Source organism: Phaethon aethereus (assembly GCF_964289735.1).
Source record: "Phaethon aethereus genome assembly, chromosome: 28".
NCBI lineage: Eukaryota > Metazoa > Chordata > Aves > Phaethontiformes > Phaethontidae > Phaethon > Phaethon aethereus.
In genome coordinates this window covers 1,217,664-1,242,004 of record NC_138604.1, presented here as the reverse complement: position 1 = coordinate 1,242,004, position 24,341 = coordinate 1,217,664, and the positions used below count along the sequence as shown (strand labels likewise).

Sequence of the window (24,341 nt, the reverse complement as noted above, 5' to 3'; positions counted from 1 at the left end):
GAGAAGTAGGTCAGGCAAGCGCTGGCCTCTCCCGGCAGCCTCGGCTGCGCTGCGTGCTCCGCTCTGCCCCGGCTGTCCCCGCTGTGTCCCCAGGCCCCATGGGCAGCGGCTGGAGGGGGCGGTGAGTATGGGGTGCTGCTGCTGGGCGCTGGGTCCCGGGCACGGTGGGCGCCAGACGCTGCCTACCCGGGACGCCAGCGGGCTGGGGAGCGCGGCCAGGCTGGCTGGCACGTGGTGGGCACAGCGGTGCCCCGGCAATTTTGCTTCTGTTGCCCTCCCACGGGTACCCCTGGGGACATGGGGCTGGGGGCCGTGGTGAGGATGGGCAGGAGGATGCTTCCCTTCTGGCCCGCTGCAGGGCCAAGGAGGGGAGGGGAAGGGGATTCCCATCCCGCTTGGGCTGTGCCAAGCCAGCTGGCGTGGTGGGGACATTGGCTTGGGGCTGGGGACGGCTCGGGGATGGCCCCGCATGCCGCAGTGGGGCTCCATGGCCGGCTGCCCCCGGCTGCGCGCTGCTGCAGGGCTGTGGGTCTGGGGCCGTCGCCTTCCCTACGGTGCGGGGCCGGCCAGGGTCTCGCTTGCGGCGCTGCGTGGGCTGGGGAGGCTGCGGTGGGCACGGCCCCGCTTGGCAGTGCTACGTGGGCTCGAGGGGGATTAGAGCCGCCTGCCCCCTCCTTCCCTCCCCCGGGATCAGCCGTGGGCAGCAGGGAGCTGGCAGCAGGCAGCTGCTGTGGGGGCGGAAGCTGGGCTATTTTGGGGGGTGTGGAGGGGGGGGCCGTGGGCTGGCACTGTCCTTGCTGGGTGACCCCACCAGGACCAGCGGCACCCCAGTGCTGGGATGGAGCGTCGGGGCCCATCCTGTGCCGGCTGGCGGTGCTCAGTCCCCGGGCTGCCGTTGAGGACAGGGACCTCATGTCGGGGAGGAGATGCCACCAGCCTGAGAGGGCCCCCGGGGCTGCGCGGCGTGGCCGAACCCAGGGGGTCTGGCTGCCCTCCAAGGGGCTTCCGTGACTGTGTGCTGCGGGGTGAGCGGTGCCAGAGCCGGCTCACCCTGGGGCCGGCGAGTGGGACCAGCTGCCGGCAAGCCTGCCTGTCCCAGGCTGGCAGAGCCTTGTCCTGCTGCCGCTGGCACCCCTGCGCCCGGGACCAGGCTGCCGGGGTGCCCATGGGCAGCTGAGTCTCGCTCTGTCCCAGCAGGGTCCTGGCCAGGCTGGGCCGTGCAAGCCGGCGTGTAGCGGGTTGCTCAGCTCTGCCGTGTCCCTCTCGGCGCTGGCAGAGGGTGGCCTGGGCACCGGCCGGGCTTGGAGCCCCTCCGAGCGGCGCCCGCCTCAACTGCAGCCCTGTCCCCCCGGCCGCTGGAGGACCTGCGGGTGGGTTTCGCCCCGCACCAGGGTGATCAGACGTGGGGTTTGCTCTTGACCATTTGCTTCCTGTTCCCCCCCGCTTCCCGAGCTCCGTTTCGGCAACCCCTTCCTTCCTTCCTACCTTCCTTCCCTCTGCCTGCTCCTGCCTGCGCGTGGCCCCGCTCCCCAGGCTGCCCTGGCAGGGAGCAGCCAGGGACAGTCTGTGTCTGGCCTCACGTGGCCTCTCCCTGGCGCTGGCGCTGGCGACGCTTGCAGCAGGTAGCCCAGGGGTGACCTGCAGAGGCCACACCCCCACGGCCACATCTGTCCTGGCCACCCATGGGCGAGCAGGTGGCCGTGGGACCCCCTGTCCTGGCGTGTCAGGGTCCCCCGTGTCAGGACATGGTGCGGGAGATGGGGATGCCCGTGGCTGGGGTGCCCGTGCTGCCTTCAGGAGATGAGCTGGTGCCATGTGGGAGCCGGGATGCTGCCGGAGCCCATCCAGCTGCGTGCGGGATGGGGCCGTGTCCCATCGCTGGTGACACCGGTCAGGGTGCCACGGGTCAAGGCAAGGGCAGAGCGTGGAGGATGGATGAAGATCAGCCCATCCTCCCCAAAGGCCAGCACCTCCACCTCCTGGTCCCTCCCGGGTGGGCACCCTCAATGCCCCCCAGCCGGGCCAAGCAGCAGTTTGTGGCCGGCGCGTGGGCGGTTGCGACACCCCCAGGGTGGGGGGGATGTGGTGACTCACCCCAGCGGGGCCTGGCCACCAGCAGGAACCCTGAGTCAGGGCTGCGTGCCCATGCCGTGCCCCTCCCTGCCCGCCTCGCCCACCTTATCTCCCGCCCTTAGCACCTGGCACACCTGGGCCAGGGGGGGCTGGCGCCGTTCCCCTCCTTTATGGGGAGCAAAGGGCAGGCAGAGGGTTGGCAGGCAGATGCCGCGTCCCTCCCTCCCTCCTGGGGACGTCGGCCTGGGGCCGTGCCCCCCGCTGGGGTGGCCAGCCCCAAAGCATCGCGGCGGGCGAGGCTGCCTGCACCGCCGCTGCTTCCCGATGCTGCCTGCGCTCCGGGCATCGGGCTGGCCCGTGGTGGCCTTGCTGGCCCCTGCCTGGCCCGCGGTCCCCGGCGATGGGGCAGCGGGATGCCGTGCCGCACGCTGGCCCGCACGGGGGAGATGCCGGCGTGGCCGCTGCCCCTCTGCCCGCCTGCCGGCCCCGCTGCCCGCCCCGCTGCCCGCCTGTGTGGTCGAGCTCTTGCACAACCCGGCTCTTGCCGCGAACGTTGCTGGGGCCGGAGGCCCCCTCCCTGCACGGCTGTGCCGGCACGGGGCTCTTCCCCTTTCTGCCCGGCCTCGTGCTGCTGGCAGCGCTGGCACGGCCGCCCGGAGGGGCAGCCCTGCCGCGGCGCCCTGGCACGGCCCCGGCCGGGCTGGTGTGGGCGGCCGGGGCGGGTGCTGGGTGCCGGTGGTGGGGTGTGGGGAGCACTCCCCGGGCTGCTAATTGCTGTTTAGCTGGGGACGCAGAGGGTGTAATTATGGGGGGGATTGCACGAACCTGCAGCCGGCCCCAGGGGGCTGGGGGGGGCGGGGGGCATGCCCCACAGGTGCCCCTGCCCGGGGATCGGAGGGGACCGGGTGACACGGTCCGGCTGGGGACGTCCCTGAGCCCCCTCCCCAGGTCAGCACATCCTGCATCCCCCGTGGGATCCCGGGGACCCGCTTCAGGGGCAGAGCGGGACGTGCGTCTGCAGGGTTGGGGGGCGGCTCCGGGGCTGGCCAGGCAGGCCACGGCACGCCGCACCGAGCCCAGCCCTGCGGTGGCAGCCCCGCTCCCGCCGAGCGCAGGCACCCTCCCAGCTCGGCTGGGCCAGCCACGGCCAGCGGCGAGCACCCAGCGCCCTGCCCCGGGGCAGCAGGAGGGCGAGGGCCTGTCCGACGCCTCGGCGCAGGGGGCCGGGGCGGGCGGCGGGGAGGCGATGCCGGCGGTGGGGAGGGGATGCCCGCGGCGTGGGGTGCTCGTCCCACCAGCGCTGGGAATTTCCTCCCGCGGGAGGGGGCAGGGGGATGCTCCCTGCCCGGTTCCGGGTTGGTGCCCCGCGGCACGGCGCCGGCCGCGAAGGGTTAATGCCGTGTGTGTTCTGGGAAGCGGGGCTGGGAGGTGCGTGACCCGGGGTGTGGGCGTCGACTCCTTTTGAGGTGGGATCCTGCGCTCAAGTGCAGCGGGGAGCGGGGCCAAGTTCACACAGCACCCTGCCTTCCCCTCCCTGCCGCTCGCGGGCCGCCGACCCGGCCGCGGCGCAGCGCCGAGCCACGCCGGGACACGTGCCAGGTGAGCCGCGCGCCCACCCTGCCACCACCAGCTGTCGCGGTGGAGAAGGTGCTGGGGCGTCGGGGACCTGGCGTGGTACCGCCGGGCACAGGGAGGGCCGGACATGGCTGCTCTGGCACCGGCCAGGAGGCTGCCGGGATGCTAGCGTCGTCCGAGCCCTGCACCGCCCTCGCTGCCGGCGGGACGGGATGGGACGGGATGGGTGGCGAGGTCCGGGTCGCTGCGGCCTGGCAGAGCGGGGCCCGCACCCCGCGGTGGCGATGCCAGGCAGCTGGACGCGCCTCTGCCTGGCCCGGGCAGCGGGGGAGGCTTTGGCAGCGGGAGGGGGCCATGATGCCGGCAGTGGGCTGGCGCGGGGGCTCGGCTGGGCCGGCGGCTGCTTGTCCCCGCTGCAGGTGCTGGGGTTGGCACCGGGGATGCTGACGGTCCCGCAGCTGCCTGCTCCGCCGGGGCAGGGCTGCCCGCGCCCAGCTTCCAGTCCGGCTATCGTGCCAGGCTGGCACCGAGCCGCGAGAGCTGCGCTGGGCAGCGCCGGCTGGGTGCGGAGGCAGATCTGGGCCGCGGCACTCGGACCCCCTTCCTCGGTGCCGATGGCTGCTGCGCCTCGGCTGCGGCACATGGCCGTGCCCACGAGGCACTCGAGGTGCCTGGGGACCGCGGGCTCTCCGGTGGCACGGCGGGCACGGGGGCTGGACGGCAGCGGGGGGCTGGGGTGGTGCTGTGGGGCTCGCTCCCTGGCGCCGTGGGGCAGGGGGGTCTGTTTATTCTTTTCTCTCTTCAAACCATTTCCTTTCGTCTCTGCTCGCTGTTTTCTTCTTTCAAAGAGCGGGACTGCTTCCCCCGGCCGCCTCCGCTCCAGCACCGGGACCCCGGCGTGCCTCCGGCACGTGCCCCCTTCAGGGCCACCGGCCTGGCCAGACCCCGGCCCAGTGCCTTCGCCGCCAGGCGGGTAGAGGGGCTGCGCAGCCCCACAGCCATGCCACCCCCGGCGCGGCGGCAGCCGGTGCCAGAGTCACCGCTGCTCCCCGCCGGCTTTGGGCCGGGCGGCGGGTGGGTGGGGAGGGCTGCACGGCCCGGACACCTGGGTCCCCTACCTGGCTCCCGAAGGGCGAGGGGCCCCTGTGGGGCGAGGGGCCGGGGCCGGGTCGGCGGCTGGCACCGTGCTCCCCTTCCTGGGTGACTCATTCTCCCCGGTGCGGCTGTGAAGTCCCTCGACAGCGTTTGCAGCTCTTGTGACCGAAAGCAGCAGCACCCGGCAGCAGTCCGGGGCGGGGGCCGTGCTCCCCAGGGCCCCTGTCCCCCTTCCCCGTGGGGGAGCAGGCAGGGGGACCCCCAGGCACCCCCTTCCACCTCATGTCTCCCACCATCCCCGAGCTTGGGCCGGTGCCTGGCACAGGCTGGCACTGTGCCCGCCCGCAGGGTGCCATCCCAGCTTGGTGGCACGGGATGCAGCCGGTTCCTACGCAGGGTGGGTGCAGCAGGGCCAGACCCCCACCCCGCCGCATGTGGCTGTGCCGGGGCGGCTGGACCCCCAGGCTGGGGGGGCTGGCAGGTGAGTGGGGGCTGGCTGCGGTTGCGCCGGGCGGCGCAGGCCGGCGGCACGATGTCAGGGTGACCCGGGCAGGCATTGTTCCCGCTGCTGCCCGCCCCAGCGTGGCAACCGGCTCAGTGTGGGGAGCGACCCCCCCCCTTCCCCGGCCCCGTGCGGCTGCCGCCGCCGAAACAGGCCCGGCTGCAGGCATTGACGTAACCGAGACAGCCTGGCGCGGCGGGGCTGCGGGCATCGCTGCCGCCCCCTCCCCGGGCCGTGCCCCCCGTGCCGTCGTCTCCAGCGCCGGCCAGGGAAAGCCGGGGGCCGGGGGCAGCTCCGGCAGCCTCACACCTCGTTCCCCCCCATTTCCTTATCGCCGCTGCGATCTCCGCAATGGCAGCACCCGCTCAGCATGTGACTTCGCTCCAGCGGGGAGGATGCGCGGGGGGGCGGGGGGTGTCGGGGAAGAAGCCGTAGCGGGCGGTTTGGTGCGATGGAAAATCCCCCTCCTGCCGCCGCCTCGCCCCCGCCCTGCCCCAGCCCTGTGGCCTCGTCCGCAGGCATCCGGCCCCGTGGCCGCTCTCCGGGGTCCCGGCTCCTTCACCGGGCTGAGCCGTGCCTCCGTGGCACCGGCAGCGCCAAGGCTGCTCCCGCCTGCACCGAGGCACGGTGGGGCCGGTGGCCGTGCCCGTTCCTCGGAGCAGGTCTCGGGTGGGGTCTCGGCTGCCGGACTGGGCCCAGACACCCCCCGTTGCAGGAGCCCCCACATGGGCACGTGCCGGCCCTGCCCCTGGGTGCCAGCCCTGCGAGCACCCAGTGCCCCGCTGTCTCGTGGGGCTGGGGGTGCCGTGGGGACCGGGGGACAGGGGGGTTCGTCCTGCTGCCATCGGGGTTTGGCCAGGGGAGGCAGCGATGGAGGATCCAAGTTGCCACCCCTTCCTGGGACCGCTGCCTGTGACAGCCCTGGGGGTCCCCAGGGCTCCGGGGTGCCCTCAGCGGGTGCCGCGTCCCTGTCACCCCCCCGCAGCCACCCGAGCCACGGCGCGGGGTGCTCACCTCCCCTAATCCTGCCCCTACCGCTAATCCCGCCTAATCCCACTGGGGGCTGTCGCTGCCTGTTGGCTCCCGGGGCCCTGATGGCTTAATCGTCCCTAATCCGCTCGCCCCCGCCCTGGCGGGCAGTGGGGACCCCGACCGGAGGCAGGACGGGCTCCTGGCAAGGGGTGGGGGTGGGGGTGGCCATGGGCGCTCGGCGCCGGCGCCGGCATCCCGGGCGGTCGGCACTGCCCAGCTCCCAGTTTCAGGGGCGGCTGCCGCCTGCCCTGCCGGTCGGGCCTGCTCGGCAGCGGCTGGGGCGGCTCCGCAGCCGGTTGCTCCGGGGCCGTTCCCAGCCGCCTGCCGAGGCAGCCCCAGCTGGCGGCCGCCCAAGCGCAGGGAGCGGCCGGCGCGGGGATGGGCCCCTGTGCCGGGGGCCGCCGGCCGCGCCGCCCCTCCGCGGGCAAGAGGGGGCACGTTCCCCATGCCCGCCGACGGCACAGCGTGGCTTGGCACGGGCCAGCACAGCGTGGCGGGGTTCAGTTCGGATGGCCCTGGCGCGGCTCAGCGTGGCCTGGTGCGGCTTGGCGATGTCCAGTGCCGCATGCCGCCATCCGCCATGGCTGGGCTCGGCTCAGCGTGGCACGGCACGGCTCTGGCAGCACCAAGAGCCTGGACGTGGTGCTGCTGTGTGCCCGCCTCTGCCTTGCCCGGGGTGCAGGCAGGACTGCAGCCACCGGATGGACCTCCCGCCCCAGTGTCACCCACCAGGCCCGGTGTCACCCAGCAGCACCGGACAGCCGGGAGGGCGTTACCCATAGCTGGGCATGGGGCTACAGACCAGGTCGCGGCACCGGAGCTGCCGCTGCTGACTGTACCCTGCCTCCGAGTCAGGAGGGCAGTGGGCACCCTCTTCCCACAGGGTCCATCACCCGCCAGCGCCGGCTCCGTGGGGACGCGCGGGTCCCCGGTGCGGCACCATGGGGACTCTGGGTGCCTGTGCCAGCAGTGCCGGCTTTATGGCGGAGGCCAAGCCCTGCCAGCCGCAGCGTGGGAAAGGCCCAGCTCGCGCAGGCAGGGCTTGGCTGGGCGAGGAGCGGCCCCAGGCTGGGGCAAAGGGGGAGGGAGGGGGCCGGGCCCCCACCGGGAGCGGGGGCAGAAACCGGCGGCGCGGGTGCTGATCCTAATCTGCGGTGGCAGGAAGCGTGGCCCTCGTTCCCAGCCCGGCTGGGGACCATGGGGCGGCCCCCGGCCCTCGGGGCCCTCTTCCCAGCGCTCGCCCGCCCACCCGCGCCCGCCGCCAGCGAGGCCTGCGTTCCCAGGACGGGGCTGCCGGGAGCCGGCGGCTGCACCCAGCCGTGCCGGAGGCCGGGGGGCCGGGGGGGTGGGTGGGCTGGCGCAGGAAGCGCCGCGCCTCGGCGCCGTTCAAAGGCGCCACACTGAGATTTCCCCCTTTGCTGTGGTGGCGCGGGGGGCGGCGCGGGCGGCGGGTGCTGGCGATGGAGGAAGCACGGGGGGCTGCGGCAGGGGGGCCTGCCGCCCGCCAACCTCGGCATGGGGTGTGTGGGGGGGTGAGGGCCTGCCCCGGTTCGGTGTCCCACCGAAACCCCGGTCCCTGGTGCCACCGCCACCAAGCCTCGTGCGACGGAGGTTTCCTCGCGCGCGCTGGCTTCGCGGCGGAGCTGATGCTTCAGCCGCGGCGTTTCCTCTGAGCACCGTCTTTCGGCTAGTTCCCGTGCCGCTCGGCGAGCGTCCTGTCCTTCCCGCAGGTGAGGACGATGGCCAGCCCGGAGGACGACCTCATCGGCATCCCCTTCCCCGAGCACAGCAGCGAGCTGCTGAGCTGCCTGAACGAGCAGCGGCAGCTGGGGCTCCTCTGCGATGTCACCATCAAGACGCAGGGGCTGGAGTACCGCACCCACCGCGCCGTCCTGGCCGCCTCCAGTCGCTACTTCAAGAAGCTCTTTGCTGGGCCGGGGCCGGGGCAGGAGGTCTGCGAGCTGGACTTCGTGGGGCCGGAGGCGCTGGGCGCGCTGCTGGAGTTTGCCTACACGGCCACGCTCACCATCAGCAGCGCCAACATGGGCGAGGTGCTGCGCGCCGCCCGGCTGCTGGAGATCCCGTGTGTGATCGCCGCCTGCGTGGAGATCCTGCAGGGCAGCGGGATGGAGGCGCCCGGCCCCGATGACGGCGACTGCGAACGCGCCCGCCGCTACCTGGAGGCTTTCGCTGCCCTCCCCGAGGGCGAGGCGCCCGCCCCGCCGCCCCCCCGCCCCGCCGCCCGCCGCAGCAAGAAGACCCGCAAGTTCCTGCAAGCCCGTGGCGCCCGGCTCAACAACCACACCGAGGAGCCGCCCGCCGAGGCCGAGGGCTGCGGCAGCCCCCCGCCGCCCCCCCAGCCGCCCTCGCCCCCTCTGCCCGAGGGGCTGCCCCTGCCCTACGACAGCTTTGAGCTGCCCGAGGAGGAGGAGCTGCCCCCGCACCCCTTCCCCTTCCCCTACCAGCCCCCCCTGTCCCCCGAGGAGGCCGCCTCCGACGAGGACGCCATTGACCCCGACCTGATGGCGTACCTGGGCTCGCTGCACCACGAGTCGCTGGCGCCCGGGCTGGATACGTCCGACAAGCTGGTGCGCAAGCGCCGCTCGCAGATGCCCCAGGAGTGCCCCGTCTGCCACAAGGTCATCCACGGCGCCGGCAAACTGCCCCGCCACATGCGCACGCACACAGGCGAGAAGCCCTTCGCCTGCCAGGTCTGCGGGGTCCGCTTCACACGGTGAGTGCCGCCAGACGGACCCTCCCTGCCCGACAGGTACCCGACGGCATCCCCCACGGCACCTCCCCTGCCAGCCCTGCCGGTGCCTGCCTGCATCCCTGGCACAGTGCAGCGCAGGTCCGTGGGGTCCTTCTGCGTGCCATGGGTGCTGCCAGATGGGCCGTCCCTGCCTGCCACCCACCAGGGTACCCGGCAGCGTCCCCTGCAACACCTCCCCTGCCAGCCCTGCGGGTGCCTGGCCACATCCCTGCCATGGTTCAGTGCAGGTCCGTGAGCTCTTCCGCGCACCCTGGGTGCCGCCGGACCGGCCCTCCCTGCTGCCACCCAGGGTACCCGGCAGCATCCCCCGCCGCACCTCCTCTGCCGGCACCTGCCTGCTCCCCTGGTGCGGCACGACACGGGAACCCATTTCCCACCCCCGCCGGTGCCGCAGCAGTCCCCGCGCACCCCAGCCGGGACGCGGTCCCCTGCCCCGCCAGAGCACGTGGACCCCCGGCGCCGGGCCGAGCATCCCTGCCGCGGGGCCGCCGGCACCATCCCCCTGCCTGCCGCGGCCGGGTGGCCGCTTCCCTGGGAGTGCCGGCCACCCCGTGCCGATGTCTGCCTGTCCCCCCCCAGGAACGACAAGCTGAAGATCCACATGCGCAAGCACACGGGCGAGCGGCCCTACTCCTGCCAGCACTGCAGCGCCCGCTTCCTGCACAGCTACGACCTGAAGAACCACATGCACCTGCACACGGGCGCCCGGCCCTACGAGTGCTACCTCTGCCACAAGGCCTTCGCCAAGGACGACCACCTCCAGCGGCACCTCAAGGGCCAGAACTGCCTGGAGGTGCGGACCCGCCGCCGCCGCCGCGACGAGCCGCCCCCGCCGCCCGCCGGCCCTCCCGGCCTCGACCTCTCCAACGGGCGGCTGGAGGGGCTGCGCCTCTCCATCGCCCGCTACTGGGGTCCAGGACGGCCCGAGGAGGAGGAAGAGGAGCCGGAGGGCGAGGAAGGGCCGCAGCCGGACAGCGCTGTGCCGGTGGAGACGGCGTAGGGCCGCCGCAGCGGCGGGTGCCGAGCCGTGCCGAACCGTGCCGTGCCGAGCCGTGCCCGCTGGGGTTTCTGCTCCCGTTTTTCCCGTCACGGTTCGTTCCCAGTTATGCAAAGGGGGAAGCTCCCCCCTGGCCGATTTGCACAATGGGGTGGGGGGTCCCCGCCGCCCCCCGCCGTGCCCGGGTGCCCCCCGCGGTGCCCGGGCGGCGGAGCCCCGGCGCGGGGGAGGGAGGGAGCGGGACCGGGGTGTGCCCCCCGCCCCCCCCAACAAGCGGGGCCGGGACCGGGCGGGGGCGCCCACGGACCGAGCCCCGCCCCCAACCGGGGGGAGCGCGGGGCGGGGCCGCCGGGGCGCCCCCTAGCGGCCCCGCCCAGCCCTCACCCCGGTTCGCGGCGGGGCCGCCGCCCCGCGTTGTACATAGCTTGTGTCCCCCCCTCCCCGCTCCCCGTCCTGAGCAGCCCCTCCCCGGCGAGCCCCCCTCGCCCCTGCACTCCCGGCTGCTTTCTCTCGGTTGCACTATTCGGGTGAGCCCACGCGGGTGCGGGGCAGCCCCGGCCCCCACCCGACCCCCCCCAAACCGCCCCGGCCCTGTGGGACCCCCCTTCCCCGGGGTGGCCGGGCCCCAGCGGTCACCCCTCTGCCCTTTGCACATGCTCCCCAGGGCGCAGCCCCCCCGGGGGAGCAGGGGACCGGCACTATTTGCCTAAAATAAGAGTTTGTCTATATTTAAAAAGATGATGTAATATATTCCCCCCCCAGGCCCCTCCGCTGCTGCCCGCCAGCGCTGCCCGGCCCCTGCGCATCTGTCCCTTGCCATGGGGTGCCGGGAGGGGTGATGGGGACGAGGGGCTCGGCTCCCGTCATGGCTTTAAAGTGCCTTATGGTGAACTTGAAATTTTCGGCTACTTGAACCTCTCTGGTGTCAGGAACCAAACGAATAATTGGCGGGCGGCTGCCCCCCGCCCCGCCGGGTCGCCTCTGTCTGTCTGTCTGTCTGTTTGTGTTTGTTTTTTTAAACGAAGGCTGCTTGGTAATAAACGGAGAAGCAGGGACCCCCCGGCTGTCTGTCTGCCCCGCGCCCCCTCCCCGGAGCAGCTCTGGGGGGAGCAGAGAGGGGCTGGGGGCACCATGGGGATGGGGCCGGGGGCATCGAGGGGCTGGGGGCACTGTGGGGCTGGGGACACCACAGGGACAAGGACTGGGCTGGGAACACCATGGGGATGGAGACGGGGGCATCGAGGGGCTGGGGGCACTGTGGGGATGGGGACGGGGGCACTGAGGGTCTGTGGGCATAATGGAGCTGGGGGCACCGTGGGGCTGAGGGCACAGCAGGGACGGAGCCAGGGCACCACAGGGTTGGGGGCACCACGACGTCGGGACCACCATGGGGTGCCAGACGCCAGCTCAGGGCACTGGGACGCTGGTGCCTCAAGGACTGGGTGCTTTATTCACCAGCCCCTCCCCACCCGCCCCGGCGGCTCCCGGCGGCTCCCGGCTTCCACCGCGCTGCTCAGGCTCCAGCCACGTCCCCGGAGCCTGGCCCCGCGTCCTCGCTGCCGCGTGGCACCATTCTGCCGTCACTGGGCCCTGCCCTTGCTGCTGGGCGGCTGCAGGGCCACCACCTCCTCCAGCTCACTGCCACTGCTGTCGGGCTCATCCTGGTAGCTGAAGTCCAGGCTGGGGGGGGGGCGGAGAGCAGTGTCAGGGACTGGCACCCCCAGTGCCAGAGAGTGTCTGGGACGTTGCCACCCCCATTGCCAGCCCTCACCTGGAGAGCGAGCTGTCCTTGCCGTCCACTCCGCTGCTGTCCTCGTCACTGTCCCCGCTCGCCTCCTCCTTCAGCTGGGCACGCAGCCAGGCTGACGCCTCGGGGGGCAGCCGCCGGCTGTCCCCCCGTCCCCCTGCCACATCCCGGATGCACTGCCGCAGCCGCCGCCCTCGCTCCTGTCCCCGCAGCGCCCGCACAGCACCCAGCCACAGCCCCACTGTCTCCTCGTCGCTGGAATCCCTGCAGGGATGGGGCAGGGAGGTGGGCTGCAGCCCCTCCCTCCACCCACTGCAGCCCCCCGCCGGGTTCCGGTGGGCTCCCTGCACCCCCCTGCTCACATTTCCTCGGCCCCGGTGTCCCGGTAGCTCAGGGGGCCCATGCAGATGGAGCAGGTGTTGCTCAGGGTTTGGTAGCACTCGCTGCAATACAGCCCTGAGGAAAACGGGGCTGTGAGAGGGCTGGGAGATTTTGGGGTGGGGGGAGTGTCCCAGGTTTGGAGGGGGGCTCCTACCTTTGCAGCCGAGTGTGATGCACGCGATGAAATCCGGTTGCTCCGCCATCCCGCAGGCCAGGCAGCGTTTCTGCTGGATGCCCAGGAGCCGAGCCAGCTGGGCAAAGGCAGGCAGCCTGCAGGCAGGGAGCCGACGCTCCGTGGGGCAATGCCACCCCCGGGGATGGCATTGTCCTTTTGCAATGCCCAGCAAGGCACTTATGGGGTCAGGATGGCTCCGGACCCACGGGTGCATCCCCCAGGGGAGCTTACCTGGAGGTGAGGAAGAGGAGCAGGTTGCCTTTCCCGGCGTCAGCCGTGCGCCGCATGGCAGCTTGGCGCAGGGCACGTGCCAGCCCTGCCCGCCGCGCCAGGATGCTGCTGTGGAGGAAGGACGTACGCTCCTGGCACAGCAGAGATGGGGTGAGGGCAGGCAGCTGCCAAGGGGGTGTCGGGGGGGACAGGAGGGAGCTCCTCACCTGCTCACGCCACGGGTAGTAAGTGGCACACACCATCCGGCGCAGGCGTGCCACGTGGCTGCCGAAGATGGCAGTGAAGAGGCAAATGCCGTACAGGAGTCCTGATGGGAAGAGGACGAGTCACGTGGGGGTCGCCCCCCCAGACCCCTCCACCCGCCTTGCACGCTGAGGGTGCAGCACCGCCGGTCACCCATGATGATGTAGGTGCTGTACTCGGGCTCCACGGGCTGGAGGAGGCAGCGCTGGGAGAGCACCGAGATGTTGCCCTGCTGCAGCACGTCGAAAGCAGATACCAGGTCCCGGAAGATCTCGCTGGTGTAGCCTGTCCCGTCGACGCTGACACCCAGCACTGTCGGCGCTGCGGGGCAAGCGGCTCAGCCTGGGGGACAGGGCACCTGCTGCCCCAAAGCCCCAGCCCCCAACCAGCAAAGCACCCAAGGGTGCTGCTCCGGCACAGCGTGTGCCACTCACCCCTGGCAACGATCTCCCCCCGCAGGTGGTGCCGGATCAGGTCGAGCAGCCAGAAGAAGCTGTAGTCGGCCAGGATGATGCTGAGCCCCAGCAGCACGTGGCGCAGGAGCTCCACCAGTTGCAGCACATACCTGCGCTGCTCCTGCCGCGACAGCCGCAGCCCGGCTGGGCGGGCACGGGAATGCCGTGAGGCTGTGCCGTGCCAGGATCCCCCAGCTCCCCGCAGCGGGGCTTGCCCGAGGGATGCCCCCCGGCGCGGGGCTGACCTGGGTGGATGTAGCGGCTGCTCTCCCAGGCTGTCAGGGGCAGCACGGTGGGTTTGCCCTGCTCTGCCCGCCGCAGGTCCAGCTCTATGAAGCGCCGCGTGATGTAAACGTTGTCGAAGGTGTCATCCTGCAGGTACCAGTAACGGTACCGCAGCGCCCTGGGGACACGGTGAGGATGCTGGGCATCAGCACACTGGGTCCCCGTCCCTGCTGGGGGCTGGAGCGGGACTCCAGCCACTCACTGGAGGTACATGAAGAGGATGGCGCCGAAGGTGATGTGTGTGAAGAGCCCCAGGAACTGGCGGGTGGGCTCCAGGTGCAGGAGCACACCCTCCATGATGTCCAGGGCCACCTCCCCCAGGCTCTTGCTGGCACTGAAGCTGACATCGAAGCGGTGAATGACCGAGATGCTGAACTCGAACTCCCGGCGGACGCGGTCCAGAGCATCACTGAGGGCTGTGAGGGTGACAAGGGGCTGTGCGGTGCTGGGGGTTGGGGCAGAGAACGACCCCCGACTCCCCCGTGGCACCGGGATACTCACGGGATACGACGTCACTCTTGAGGAAAGACTGGATGTAATGGGGGATGATGCAGAAGACGAGGGCAGCTGTGGAGAGAGGGGATCTCTGCCAGGGCGGGGCCCCTGTGACGGGCAGGGGTCTACCCCACCGTCATCCCCCCTGCTGCGGAGGGGCAGGGACCCACGCACTCTTGGCCACGCCGCAGAGAGGCTTGAAGACGAGAATGACGTAGCAGAAGAAGTAGAGGAAGGGGACGGTACGCTCACAGGTGTCCTTGGCCTCTTGGAAGAGGCGCAGGCAGCGGCGGTGCGGCGTGTCCAGCTCCTGGTTGCAGGCGTTGCCTATGTTTGCCAGCCACAGCCAGACGTTGCGCAGGGCTCGGGCTGCAGGCAGGGAGACGGCGCTGGGGGACGGGCAGTGGGGGACGGGGACAGGGACGGACAGTGGGATGGGGGGTGCTGGAGGCGGGGAGACCCTCGGGAAAGCCCGCTCACCGACGTGGTTGGTGGAGTCCATGATGGAGAGGAAGAGCTTGCGGACGTTGTCGCCCACCACCTTGGCTTTCTGGGCGATGTCTTTGATTTTGGTCAGCACGCCTGCGGAGAGGGGTCACCCCTGACTGTTCCCCGAGGGGCGAGGGCAGCCTGGGGCCAGCCAGCGCTGCTGGGGCTCCCCCGGGAAGGGACCCCCCATCCCACCTCATCCCCCCGGCCCCTGGTCTCACTCAGCAGCGGCTGTTGGGAGCGTTGCAGCCGCTCGGCCGTCTGGTTGAGGGAGAGCTCGGCCCCGCACGACAGCGACTCGGCGACTTGGAAGAAGTTGTGCAGGATGTTGGAGCAAGGGCCCTGCACAGCCATGGCCAGTGCCAGCATCAGCAGCAGCATCTTCCCCTCCTCTGTGGGGACAGGGGGTCAGCTGGGACCCGGCACCCCCCCGGCACCCCCTCAGTACCCCCCCCAGCTCCCAGCAGTGGGGCCGACGGCTGCTTACTGGTGAAGATGTGGGGCAGTGAGAGCAGCACGGAGACCCGCACCTTGGTGGAGAAGGCCATGCCCAGCCCCAGCCCCGCGCCCAGGCTGACGGTGGTGACCAGGCAGTACCAGACGTTGTGGCCCTGCGCCAGCAGAACCAGAGCCCCGTACAGGCTGGCCAGGGCCATGCCCAGCACGAAGCCGCCGGCGCTGCGGGCCAATTCCCTCTTCTCGCTCGCCTCCTCCGGCCGGTGCATGTGGCCGGGCCGCCTGCCCCCGGGCTGCGGCGCTGGGCTCTTCCCCTGGTCCCCTCAGCCCTCGCCGGGCTTTACCCAGCCACGAGATCAGCCCGACGCCGGGCTGGGCTCCCACAGGCTCCGGGCGCTCTCCCAGGCTCCGGGCGCAGGGATGTGGCGGGTAGAACTGGCGGCTCACAATGCGCCGGTTCCGGGGGAGCGTCTCCCCGTCGCCGGTGCCGGGGGAGCCCCCGCCGTCGCCGGGGTGAGGCACAGCGCCATGGAGCCAGCGGTGCCGCTGGGGCGAGGGTGCTCGGCTGGGGCAGAGGCACGCAGGAGGGAGAAGCCACCCAACACGAGTGAGGTCCCCTCCCACCCCGCTCCCGGCCAGGGCTGCCCGTGGGCAGCAGGAGAGGGCAGGGCTGACGCCTCCCTCCCCACCCAGCCCTGAAGCGAGTGGTGGTCTCGCTGCTGCCCGCCCCGTGCAGCCGGTTCCTCTGGAGCCGGCCGGACCAGTACCGCGGCAGCAAGTTCTTCCTGGGCGCCAGTGTCGGGACCCTCCTCGGCCTCGGTTAGTGTGCCTGGTGCCGGGGCACCGGGGAAGGGGCGGCGGCACCAGGGGCTCGGGGCACATTCGCGGGTGTTCCAGGGCTCTGCCGGCTCCTCGTCATCCCCATGAACATCACAGAGGCTCGCAAGGTGCAGCTCTCCTGGGGGCTGGCAGGTGAGGATGGGGCCGGGAGGGCACCGGCGCGATGGGGGCCGTCGGAGGCCCGGGCGGGTCTCTGCAGGACCGTGGGGCCAGCTCTCCACTCCCCACAGGGGTGACTGCCTTGGGCTGGGCCACGTCCCCCCACTTCCGCTGCGCCAGCCTGCTCATGGCCCCCAAGTTCCTGGGCAAGGAGGGTCGGGTCTACGTCCTCTCCTTAGTCCTCGCCGCCATCTACAACGGTAGGGTGCCCCCGTGTCCCCATCCCCCCGGCAGGGTGCCGAGGGCTGGCGCGGTCTGAGCCGGTCCTGCCGGCACCAGGGCCCGTGGCCAACACCGTGCACAACGTGGACGAGGTGACGCGCTCGCTGGTCTGCGTGGTGGAGCTGCAGATCAACCACAGCCTCCAGCTCTGGCGGGTGTCCGTGGCCCCCCTGCACAGCGTGATGGAGGACATGGTGGTGAGGCGGGGGGCTGGGCTGGGGGGCTGGGGGCAAGCGGGGCCAAGCCTGTGTGTCCGCCTCGCCGGCAGCGGAGCGGGCGGACGCTGCGCGCTGAGATGCAGAACATCTCGCGCGCCTTCGTGGGGCTGAACGAGGAGGTGGCGAGCGAGGCGGGGTACGACCTGCGGCGGCAGCAGCACCTGGACCCCCGGGCGGCCCCCAGCACCCAGCAGCTGTTCGAGATGAAGACCAAACAGCGCTGTACCCGTGAGTGGGGCAGGCAGGAGGCTGGCAGCGTGCGGTGCAGGCAGCTGCCAGCCAGGGGCTGGGGCTGCCGCAGCCCCCTGCGCCAGCCCTGCAGGGGCTGGGGTGCACGGGGGGCTGAGGGCTCCTGCCCCCCAGACGTGATCGAGCTGGGCATGAAGCGCTGCCAGGACTGGTTCAGAGCCAAGTACGATACTTGCATAGCGGAGGTGGTCGTGCCCCTCATCAGCCACTTCCTCTGCCTGCCCATGAAGTTCAAGTTCCTCTGCCGCATTGTCCATGGTGGGTGATGCGTGGGGTGGCGGCCGCAGCCCATGCCAGGGCGATGTCCGGGGGTCCTAGCTCTGCCAGCATCGTCCCCGCTCCGTCCCCGCAGTCCTGCATGGCTGGTGCTGGGACAAGATCCCTGTGGAGGGCAACTTCGGGCAGATGTATGACATGGTGAACAACTCCGTCAGGAACCTCAGCCAGGAGTTCAGCGCCAGAGTGGTCTTCCAGGTGGGTGCGCGGCCCCTCTGCCCTCGGCTGGTGGGGGGGACGGATCCTGCCCGGTCCCACGGCCCCTCCGCCGCAGGAGGAGCACCGCGAGATGCTGCAGGGTGCCAGCCTGTCGGCAGAGCAGATGATGGCGGAGGTGACCTCACACCTGCAGAAGCACACCACCCGCCTGGGGCAGGCCGTCACCTTCTTCCGCCTGCTGCTCTCTTTCACCTTCCTCCTCGTCTTCATCTCGTGAGCCCCAGCATGGGGGGTGGGGATGGGGGCAACCCTGTGAGAGCTGCAGGGCACAGAGGGGTAGGGGCATCCTTTGGCAGCAGGTCTGGGGGGCATGAAGACAAGGGGGGGTCCTGGGGGGCTGCAGCCTTGTCCCTCGCCCCCCCGACACCCCCAGTCCCCCCCTCTTGCCAGGGCTTTCCTCTACACCAAGCGGTACTGCCAGGACATCTGCTTCGACAACGTCTACATCACCACCTACTTCCGCCAAATCGATGCCCGCCGCAGAAAGCAGGTGAGGGGGAAGAAGGGGCAGAGAGCAGCCCCCCACCCCTGGCAGGGGGTCCCAGGGGACTGCACTGAGCCACCCCGCTCCCCCTCCTGCAGCTGAAGCGGACGCTGCTGCCCCTGCGCCGGGCAGAGGTCTCGGCTGTCATCTTCCCGTGCCGCCTGGCCATGCAGCCGCCCGAGCTGCAGAGCGTGGTGAGGGGCTGGCGGGGGGCCGGGGGGGCAGGGCTGGAGGGCAGGCTCTGGCTGACCCCGCTCCCTGCAGGTGCTGGAGCTGCTGGAGTGCGTCCCACCCCTGCTCCTCCTCCTCCTCGCCTGCAGCCTGGACCACGTGCTCTTCACCATGCTCAGCATCATCCAGCAGCACTCCTTCGTGCAGTACTCCTTCCACAGTGAGACCCCAGCCCCACGGCGCTGGGGGCAGCCCCCGGCCCCACGGCCCCACCGTGCCCCGCAGCACCCGCCTCCCCAGCCCTACAGCCCCCCGCCACGTGCTCCCGTCCCGCAGGCAGCCACCACTTGGCCGTGCAGGTGACGGGCATGTCCCTGATGGCTCGGCTCCTGCGCAGCACCGTTGGGGCCCTCAACACCTCCTCCGACACCGTGCTGGAGACCTCCAACGTCGGTGAGCCCCCTCAGGGGATGGGACTCCCTCCGGCTCCGTGGCCCGGCTGCCCCAGCCCACGAGAGGGGCCTTTTCCCGGGGGGCTCAGCGCTGCCACTGTGTCCCCAGCCTGCCTGCCGCAGCCGCGGGCCATGACGAGGCAGCAGTACGTGGGCAGCTGCCTGCCCCTGGCTGTGCTGGTGCTGCTCTGCCTGGCCCAGGTCTACACGTACCGCCTGCGCCGTGTCATTGCTGCCTTCTACTTCCCCAAGGCGAGTGGCAGCCCCGGCGCTGGCCGAGGGCCCAGGGAGCAGTTTTTGGGGTGGGGGCTGGTGCCCCCCGCCCCCCCTTACAATCTTCACCGGTGCAGCGGGAGAAGAGCCGCGTGCTCTACCTCTACAACAAGCTGCTGCAGCAGCGACAGAGCTTCGTCCGCCGGCAGCAGAAGCGCATCGCCCGGCGGGCACGGCAACACCCGGCACTGGTGAGCGGGGCCGGGGACACGGGGCTGGGACCGCACTGGGGTGCCAGGGTGGGGGGCTTCGCTGTCCCCTGATCCCAGGTCTGTTGCCCCGTGGCGTCACGGCTCAACCCGAGCCCCACCTGTCCCTGCCCCTGCCGCAGGGGAAGTCGCTGCTGGAGTGGTGCTGCCAGCGCTGGCCACGCCTGCGCCGCTGGATGCGCCGGAGCTGTACGGTGTGCGGGGAGCCCGAGACCCCCCGGGACCGGGTCTGCCCCATGCCCACCTGCGGCGCCCGGTACTGTAGGCCGTGCTGGCGGGAGGCGGGCGGTGTGTGCCTCGCCTGCGCCCCGGCGGACGGCGGCCTCTCCCAGGAGAGCAGCGAGGACGACATGGGGTACGCGGCCTGAGGGTGCTCGGCAATAAAAGCTGCGACCCTCCTTGCGCTGCATGGAGTGGGGTCTGTGGGGTGCATCCGCGGGGGTGGGGGTCTCTAGTGTATGGAGTGGTGAAAGGGGGTGTAGGGGTGATGAAGGTGGGGGTCTTCTGTCTACGGGATGGTGAACGCGGGGGTCTCATGTATGGGATGGGGAAGGTGGGGGCCTTGAGCGTATAGGGTGACGGAGGTGGGGGTCTCCACTAAATGAATTGTTGAAGATGGGGGTCTCTGTTGTACCACGTGATGAAGACACAGGGGTCTCCAGTGCATGGGGCGGCGAAGGTGGGGGTGTCCGGTGTACGGGGTAATGAGGGCGGGGGTCTCCACTGTACCGGGTGATGAAGGCGAGGGTCTCCACTGAGCGGGATGGTGAAGGCAGGGGTCCCTGGTGTAACGGGGTCACGAAGGTGGGTGTCTCCAAAGCGGGGGATAGCGAAGGTGGGTGTCTTCACTGCCCTGGGTGACGAAGGCAGGGGTCTGTGGTCACAGGGTGATGAAGGTGGGGGTCTCTGGAGCACGGGGGCGGGAGGGCCGGAGTCCGGCTCCGCAGCAGCAGGGCAGGGGGCCTCCGTCGCCGCGCACCGGGCGGTGGCAGCCGGCTCCCGGCACGCACGGAGCCGCCGCTGAGGCGCGGCCCCGCCGGCCTGGGCGGGGCGGCGGGCGGAGCCGGGCGGGGGCCGGGCAGGAAGTTCCTCCTCCCGGGCCGGGCCGGGCGGCCGGTGGCGGCGGCGGCGGCGGCGGCGGTGCCATGCGCGGCGGGAGCGCCGACGGGGGCGGCCGCGGCGGGTCAGCGCGGGAGCCGCCTGCCCGGGGCCGCCGAGCCCCGCTCGGGCTGCGGGGGGGCGATGGGGGCGCGGCGGCTGCTCCTCGCCGCGGGGCTGCTCCTCGCCGCCGGCCCCGGTGCCAACGGGAGCGGCGCAGGTGAGCGGGGACGGGGGTGTCCCACAGCCCGCGGGGGGTCCGCTCCTCGCCTCCTCCGGGGCGTCGCGCGGGGACCCTCGGGGGCGTCGGGAGCGGGGGTCGCAGCCCCGCGGGGTGCTCGGTGCCTCCCGGGGACCGCGGTTTGGCTCGGCTGCGCCGTGGGGACCGGCGGGGCCGTGGGGAAAAGGGGCCGCGGGGGCCTCCGGCTGCTGGAGTGTCCTGCGGGCCGCCGGAGGGTGGGGGTCCCCCCGGGGAGCCGGGAGGAAGCGGCGGGTGAGGGACTGAGTCAGTCGGGCCGGGCCTCCCAGCCCTGCCCCGGTCCCCGAGCTGGTTGTACTGGGCGGCTGGGCCGGGGCTGACGCAAGGCCTGGCAGGGGACCCCGGGAAGCCCATCCCGAGGCGGGGGCGTGCGCTCCCCGTCCCCCCGTCGCCTCCCGCCGCGGGGCCACCTCCAGGCGGCCCCGGGAGCTGGTGCCAGGCCAGGGGATGCTCGGGGCGTCGCTGGGGGCCCCCCCGGGAGCTGACGGGGCGAGGGAGGGAGCCCCCGTTCCTGCTCCCCGCCCTGCGCCCCTGCCCTGGCCCTGGGGTGCCGCGCTGTGCCGGGTGACCGTGGCGTGACAGAGCTGTGGCGGGTGACCAGGCCATGACAGAGTGGCTCTGGGCCCCGTGCAGGTGACGACAACTCACGGCAGCGCCGTGCGGAACTGGGACATTCCTGGCACGTGACCCCGTGGGTCCTGTGGGACGACCGGACAGTCAGCCTGGCAGAGGCGACCCAGGTGAGCCCCCGCCCGTGTCCCTGGGGTGCCTGCGCCTTGTGGGGGCTTGGGAAGGCAGGTGGGAGGGGGGCTGCCTGCACCCCATCACCTCCCCTTACCCCTTTTCCAGTGCAGGAAACCCAGCGCCCAGGTCCCCTGGCCCCAAATCCCCGGGGGTCCAAGTGCCCAGAGCCTCTGGGCATCCCAGGGGCAGTGGGGAGTGGGATCCCCAGCAAATCCCCCTTCCCCTCCCCTCCTAATGCTGGGAGGGATCTTGCTGGGTCGGGGCACCCACCCTGCACCCGGCACCCCTCCCGGCCGGGGCGGAAGGGCCCAGCCCACCCCACGGCCGTTGGGAGTCTCTCCGGCGTTTCCGCCGCGCTACACCGGGCAGGAAGCGCGGGGGGCGGTGGGGGGAGCCCGGCTCCGTCCGACCCCCCCTTCCCCGGCACAATGAACCTGGGAGGGACGCTTCCTGCGGGGTGCGAGGGCGGGGGCCAGGGCAGGCAGGGGATCCCTTCCGCCCCCTCCCTCCGGGCACGCGCCAGGGCCAGGCGGGTCCCCTGGCCCCCCGCTAACATCCCGCTGGGGGTCACGGCATTTTGGAGGGCGGTGGGGATGGAGGGGACCCGCAGCTTGGCGCACATGCGGTGTGGGGTCCTCCTGTAACCGCTGCCTGTGGTAGGGGGGGTTCCCCGCCCGGCTGCGGGTCCTGCTGGAGCTGGAGGGGACGCGGCTGGTGCTGGAGCTGGAGCAAAACTGGTGAGTCGGCAGCTGGCTGGGGCAGAGCAGGGTGGGGGTGGAATGGGGGGCCCAGGGGTCCTGTCTTCATCCATGGTGCATGCAGGGTGAGGGTCTAGGGGACCCTCTCTCCATCTGTGGTGCACATGGAGTGGGAGTCCCTTGTTCCCCTTCTTCATCCATGGTACACATGGGATGGGGGTCCCGGGGACCCTGTCTCCATCTGAGGTGCACCCACAGCAGGGTGGGAGGTACCGGGATCCCCATTTTCATCAGTGGTGCGCCCAGAGCGGGGCGAGCTGGGGTCCCTACCGCAGGGGTGACGCGTGCCTCTGGCAGGGAGCTGGTGCTGGGTGCCGGGGCGCTGCTCTACTACCTGCCCAACGGCACACGGGTGACACAGGAGGCCAGCGAGCAGGTAGGGCCTGGGCACATCGTGCCCCCAGCAGTGTCCCCAAGCTGCCCCCGTGCCCTGGGGGGACCCCAGTATGGGGCTGGCTCCTGAGTCCCCCTCTCTGCTGCAGGAGCATTGCTGCTACCGGGGGACGGTGCAGGGCTTCCCCGGCTCCTGGGCCAGCCTCTGTGCCTGCACCGGACTCAGGTGAGCCCCCGGCCCTGGTGGACCCTGAGCCTGGCTCCCACCGTGCCGCTGACGCCCCCTCTCCCCTTCCCTAGTGGCCACCTCTGGCTGTCGGAGACCAGGAGCTACGGGCTGGAGCCGGATGCCGGCAGCCCCCCGGGGTGGCACATCGCGTACCGGCCACGGGAGGTCCGGCTGGCACCGCGGGCCTGTGGGCAGGGCCACCCAGAGCCACCCCGGGCAGAGGAGACAGAGCCCCCCCGGCCGCAGAGGGTAGGTCACCCGCGGGTCCTGCCCTGCCGGAGCAGGTCCCCTCGCCCACACCCTGAGACCCTCTTGTCCCCAGGGCAAGCGGGCGATGGCAGAGCAGCAGCGGTTCGTGGAGCTGGTGATGGTGGTGGACCACGCTGCGGTGAGTGCCAGGCAGACGTCCCTGGCGCAGGGGCTGCTCCGGTCCCCCACCGGCCCCTCTGACACCTCTCCCTGCGCCCCCAGTTCCAGAATTATGCCGACCTGCGACGTGTCCACACCCGGACCCTGGAAATCGCCAACCAGGTAGACGCGGTGAGTTGCTGCCACGACCCGCTGGGCAGCGTCCGTCCCAGCCCGGTGCTCAGCTCAGCCGTGCCCGCGCTGCAGCAGCACCAGGGATCTCTGACCCACCCCCCCGTGTCCCCCAGTTCTTCCAGCCGCTGGGAGTGCGCGTGGCCTTGCTGGCGGTGGAGGTCTGGAGCGAAGGTGACAGATTTGCGGTGGGCCGCAGCGCCCGGGCCGCGCTGGAGCGGTTCCTGCGCTGGCGCCGGGAGGAGCTGCTGCCCCGACTGCCCCACGACAACGCCCAGCTCCTTACGTGAGTGGGGGACGGGACGGGAATGGGGGATGCGGCACGCAGGCAGCCCCCCGACCCCCGCGCTCTCTCCCCAGGGGCGCCCGCTTTGACGACGTCTCAGTGGGGATGTCGGCTCAAGCCTCCATGTGTTCTCCCATGCGTTCCGGGGGGGTCAGCATGGTGAGTACCCCCCGCCCCCTCGCGCCCCTGCCGCCTGCCAGCTCTGACCCCCGCTGTCCTGCAGGACCACTCCGTCAGCATCCTTGTCGTTGCCTCCACCGTGGCCCATCAGCTGGGGCACAACCTGGGCATGCGCCACGACGGCGCCGGCCGCTTCTGTGACTGCAGCGACCTCCGGCAGGACCGCGGCTGCATCATGGCATCGCCCACGGGGTGAGGGCAGCAGGCAGGGCCACGGGGGAGCGGGGCTGAGCCCCCTCCCCGCCTCACCGGCCCCTCACCCACCCCACAGGCTGACGCCTGGTTTGAGCTTCAGCAACTGCAGCCGGCAGGACCTGGAGCGCAGCCTGCGGCAGGGACAGGGCTGGTGCCTCTCCAACGTCCCCGAGCCTCGGCGCCTGGCTGGGAGCCCCCGCTGTGGGAACCGCTTCCTGGAGCCGGGCGAGGGCTGCGACTGCGGCCTCAGCATGGTATGGGGTGCTCCGGGCGGGCTGGGGTCCCCCTGTGGCCACCCCCTTCCTCCTGAGCCCAGGGCTGCCCATGGCATGGCTCTGCCCAGGGGTGCCACGTCCCAGCCCCGCTGTGGGGCTGGCGGGGGCACGCCGGTGCCACCCGCTCACCGCAGCCCCTCTGCCGGCAGGAGTGCGCCGATCCTTGCTGCAACAGCAGCACCTGCCAGCTGGTGCCCGGGGCTGAGTGTGCCACGGGGGACGCCTGCTGCCAGGACTGCCAGGTGCGTGGGGACAGGCAGTCAGTGGCGCTGGCACCCCAGGCCCTCCCCGGGGTGGTTTTCCTGGGGGTCTCTGCTTGTCTGACTGTGTCCTCCCGCAGCTGCGCCGCGCCGGACACCCATGCCGGGAGCCGCTGGGCGAGTGCGACCTGCCAGAGTTCTGCGATGGGGTCTCGCCGCGCTGCCCGCCCGACGCCTTCCTGCAGGAAGGGCAGCCCTGTGCCGGCGGGCGAGCAGTTTGCTACGGCGGTGCCTGTGCCACCTATGAGGGGCAGTGCCAGCAGCTGCTGGGGCCAGGTACGGGGGGGCTGGACCGGGGTCCAGGGGCTGGGTGGGGGTGCTGAGGCTTGCTGCCCCCCGCTGCAGGCGCCGGCCCCGTCTCCAGCTCCTGCATGGCCTCCCTGAACGCGAAAGGGGACAAACGCGGGC

General features: G+C 71.9%; 4 protein-coding genes and 1 pseudogene across 5 annotated transcripts in view; 4 read left to right on the top strand and 1 right to left on the bottom strand.

The window, feature by feature from the left end:
• LOC309414230 (protein mothers against dpp-like) overlaps positions 1–5,422 on the top strand; it is a 7,392-nt pseudogene extending 1,970 nt beyond the window's left edge. The window contains exon 4 of the transcript in view: positions 5,325–5,422. The product of the transcript in view is annotated as a protein mothers against dpp-like (transcript). The remainder of the gene's footprint in view (positions 1–5,324) is intronic.
• A 2,574-nt stretch (positions 5,423–7,996) lies between these two features.
• Positions 7,997–10,050, top strand: ZBTB7B (zinc finger and BTB domain containing 7B; the record flags this gene model as incomplete). The annotated part of the gene is made up of 2 exons (XM_082011707.1): positions 7,997–9,011; positions 9,630–10,050. Exons 1-2 carry the CDS (start codon positions 8,017–8,019, stop codon positions 10,048–10,050), a joined length of 1,416 nt encoding a protein of 471 aa, XP_081867833.1. The 5' UTR covers positions 7,997–8,016.
• A 1,577-nt stretch (positions 10,051–11,627) lies between these two features.
• On the bottom strand, positions 11,628–15,530 carry DCST2 (DC-STAMP domain containing 2; the record flags this gene model as incomplete). The annotated part of the gene is made up of 15 exons (XM_082011527.1): positions 15,036–15,530; positions 14,770–14,940; positions 14,540–14,641; positions 14,198–14,428; positions 14,066–14,131; positions 13,767–13,980; positions 13,596–13,682; positions 13,259–13,554; positions 12,978–13,145; positions 12,788–12,888; positions 12,582–12,712; positions 12,330–12,445; positions 12,157–12,250; positions 11,819–12,058; positions 11,628–11,727 (listed from the first exon to the last, which is right to left on the bottom strand). Exons 1-15 carry the CDS (start codon positions 15,271–15,273, stop codon positions 11,628–11,630), a joined length of 2,355 nt encoding a protein of 784 aa, XP_081867653.1. The 5' UTR covers positions 15,274–15,530.
• On the top strand, positions 15,425–19,125 carry DCST1 (DC-STAMP domain containing 1; the record flags this gene model as incomplete). The annotated part of the gene is made up of 15 exons (XM_082011526.1): positions 15,425–15,611; positions 15,698–15,823; positions 15,902–15,976; positions 16,075–16,251; positions 16,283–16,422; positions 16,494–16,671; positions 16,807–16,950; positions 17,045–17,166; positions 17,243–17,400; positions 17,578–17,677; positions 17,770–17,865; positions 17,936–18,062; positions 18,179–18,295; positions 18,470–18,546; positions 18,645–19,125. 15 exons carry the CDS (start codon positions 15,425–15,427, stop codon positions 18,828–18,830), a joined length of 2,010 nt encoding a protein of 669 aa, XP_081867652.1. The 3' UTR covers positions 18,831–19,125.
• Positions 19,126–20,018: 893 nt separating this feature from the next.
• ADAM15 (ADAM metallopeptidase domain 15) overlaps positions 20,019–24,341 on the top strand; it is a gene marked incomplete at both ends in the record, with an annotated part of 11,385 nt that continues 7,062 nt past the window's right edge. Inside the window, 15 exons of the mRNA XM_082011523.1 lie at positions 20,019–20,094; positions 20,767–20,873; positions 21,538–21,614; positions 21,933–22,011; positions 22,118–22,194; positions 22,269–22,446; positions 22,520–22,585; positions 22,669–22,737; positions 22,854–23,023; positions 23,098–23,182; positions 23,247–23,395; positions 23,475–23,652; positions 23,823–23,915; positions 24,014–24,209; positions 24,279–24,339. Of these exons, the coding sequence (XP_081867649.1) occupies positions 20,019–20,094; positions 20,767–20,873; positions 21,538–21,614; positions 21,933–22,011; positions 22,118–22,194; positions 22,269–22,446; positions 22,520–22,585; positions 22,669–22,737; positions 22,854–23,023; positions 23,098–23,182; positions 23,247–23,395; positions 23,475–23,652; positions 23,823–23,915; positions 24,014–24,209; positions 24,279–24,339 (1,661 nt within the window). The remainder of the gene's footprint in view (positions 20,095–20,766; positions 20,874–21,537; positions 21,615–21,932; positions 22,012–22,117; positions 22,195–22,268; positions 22,447–22,519; positions 22,586–22,668; positions 22,738–22,853; positions 23,024–23,097; positions 23,183–23,246; positions 23,396–23,474; positions 23,653–23,822; positions 23,916–24,013; positions 24,210–24,278; positions 24,340–24,341) is intronic.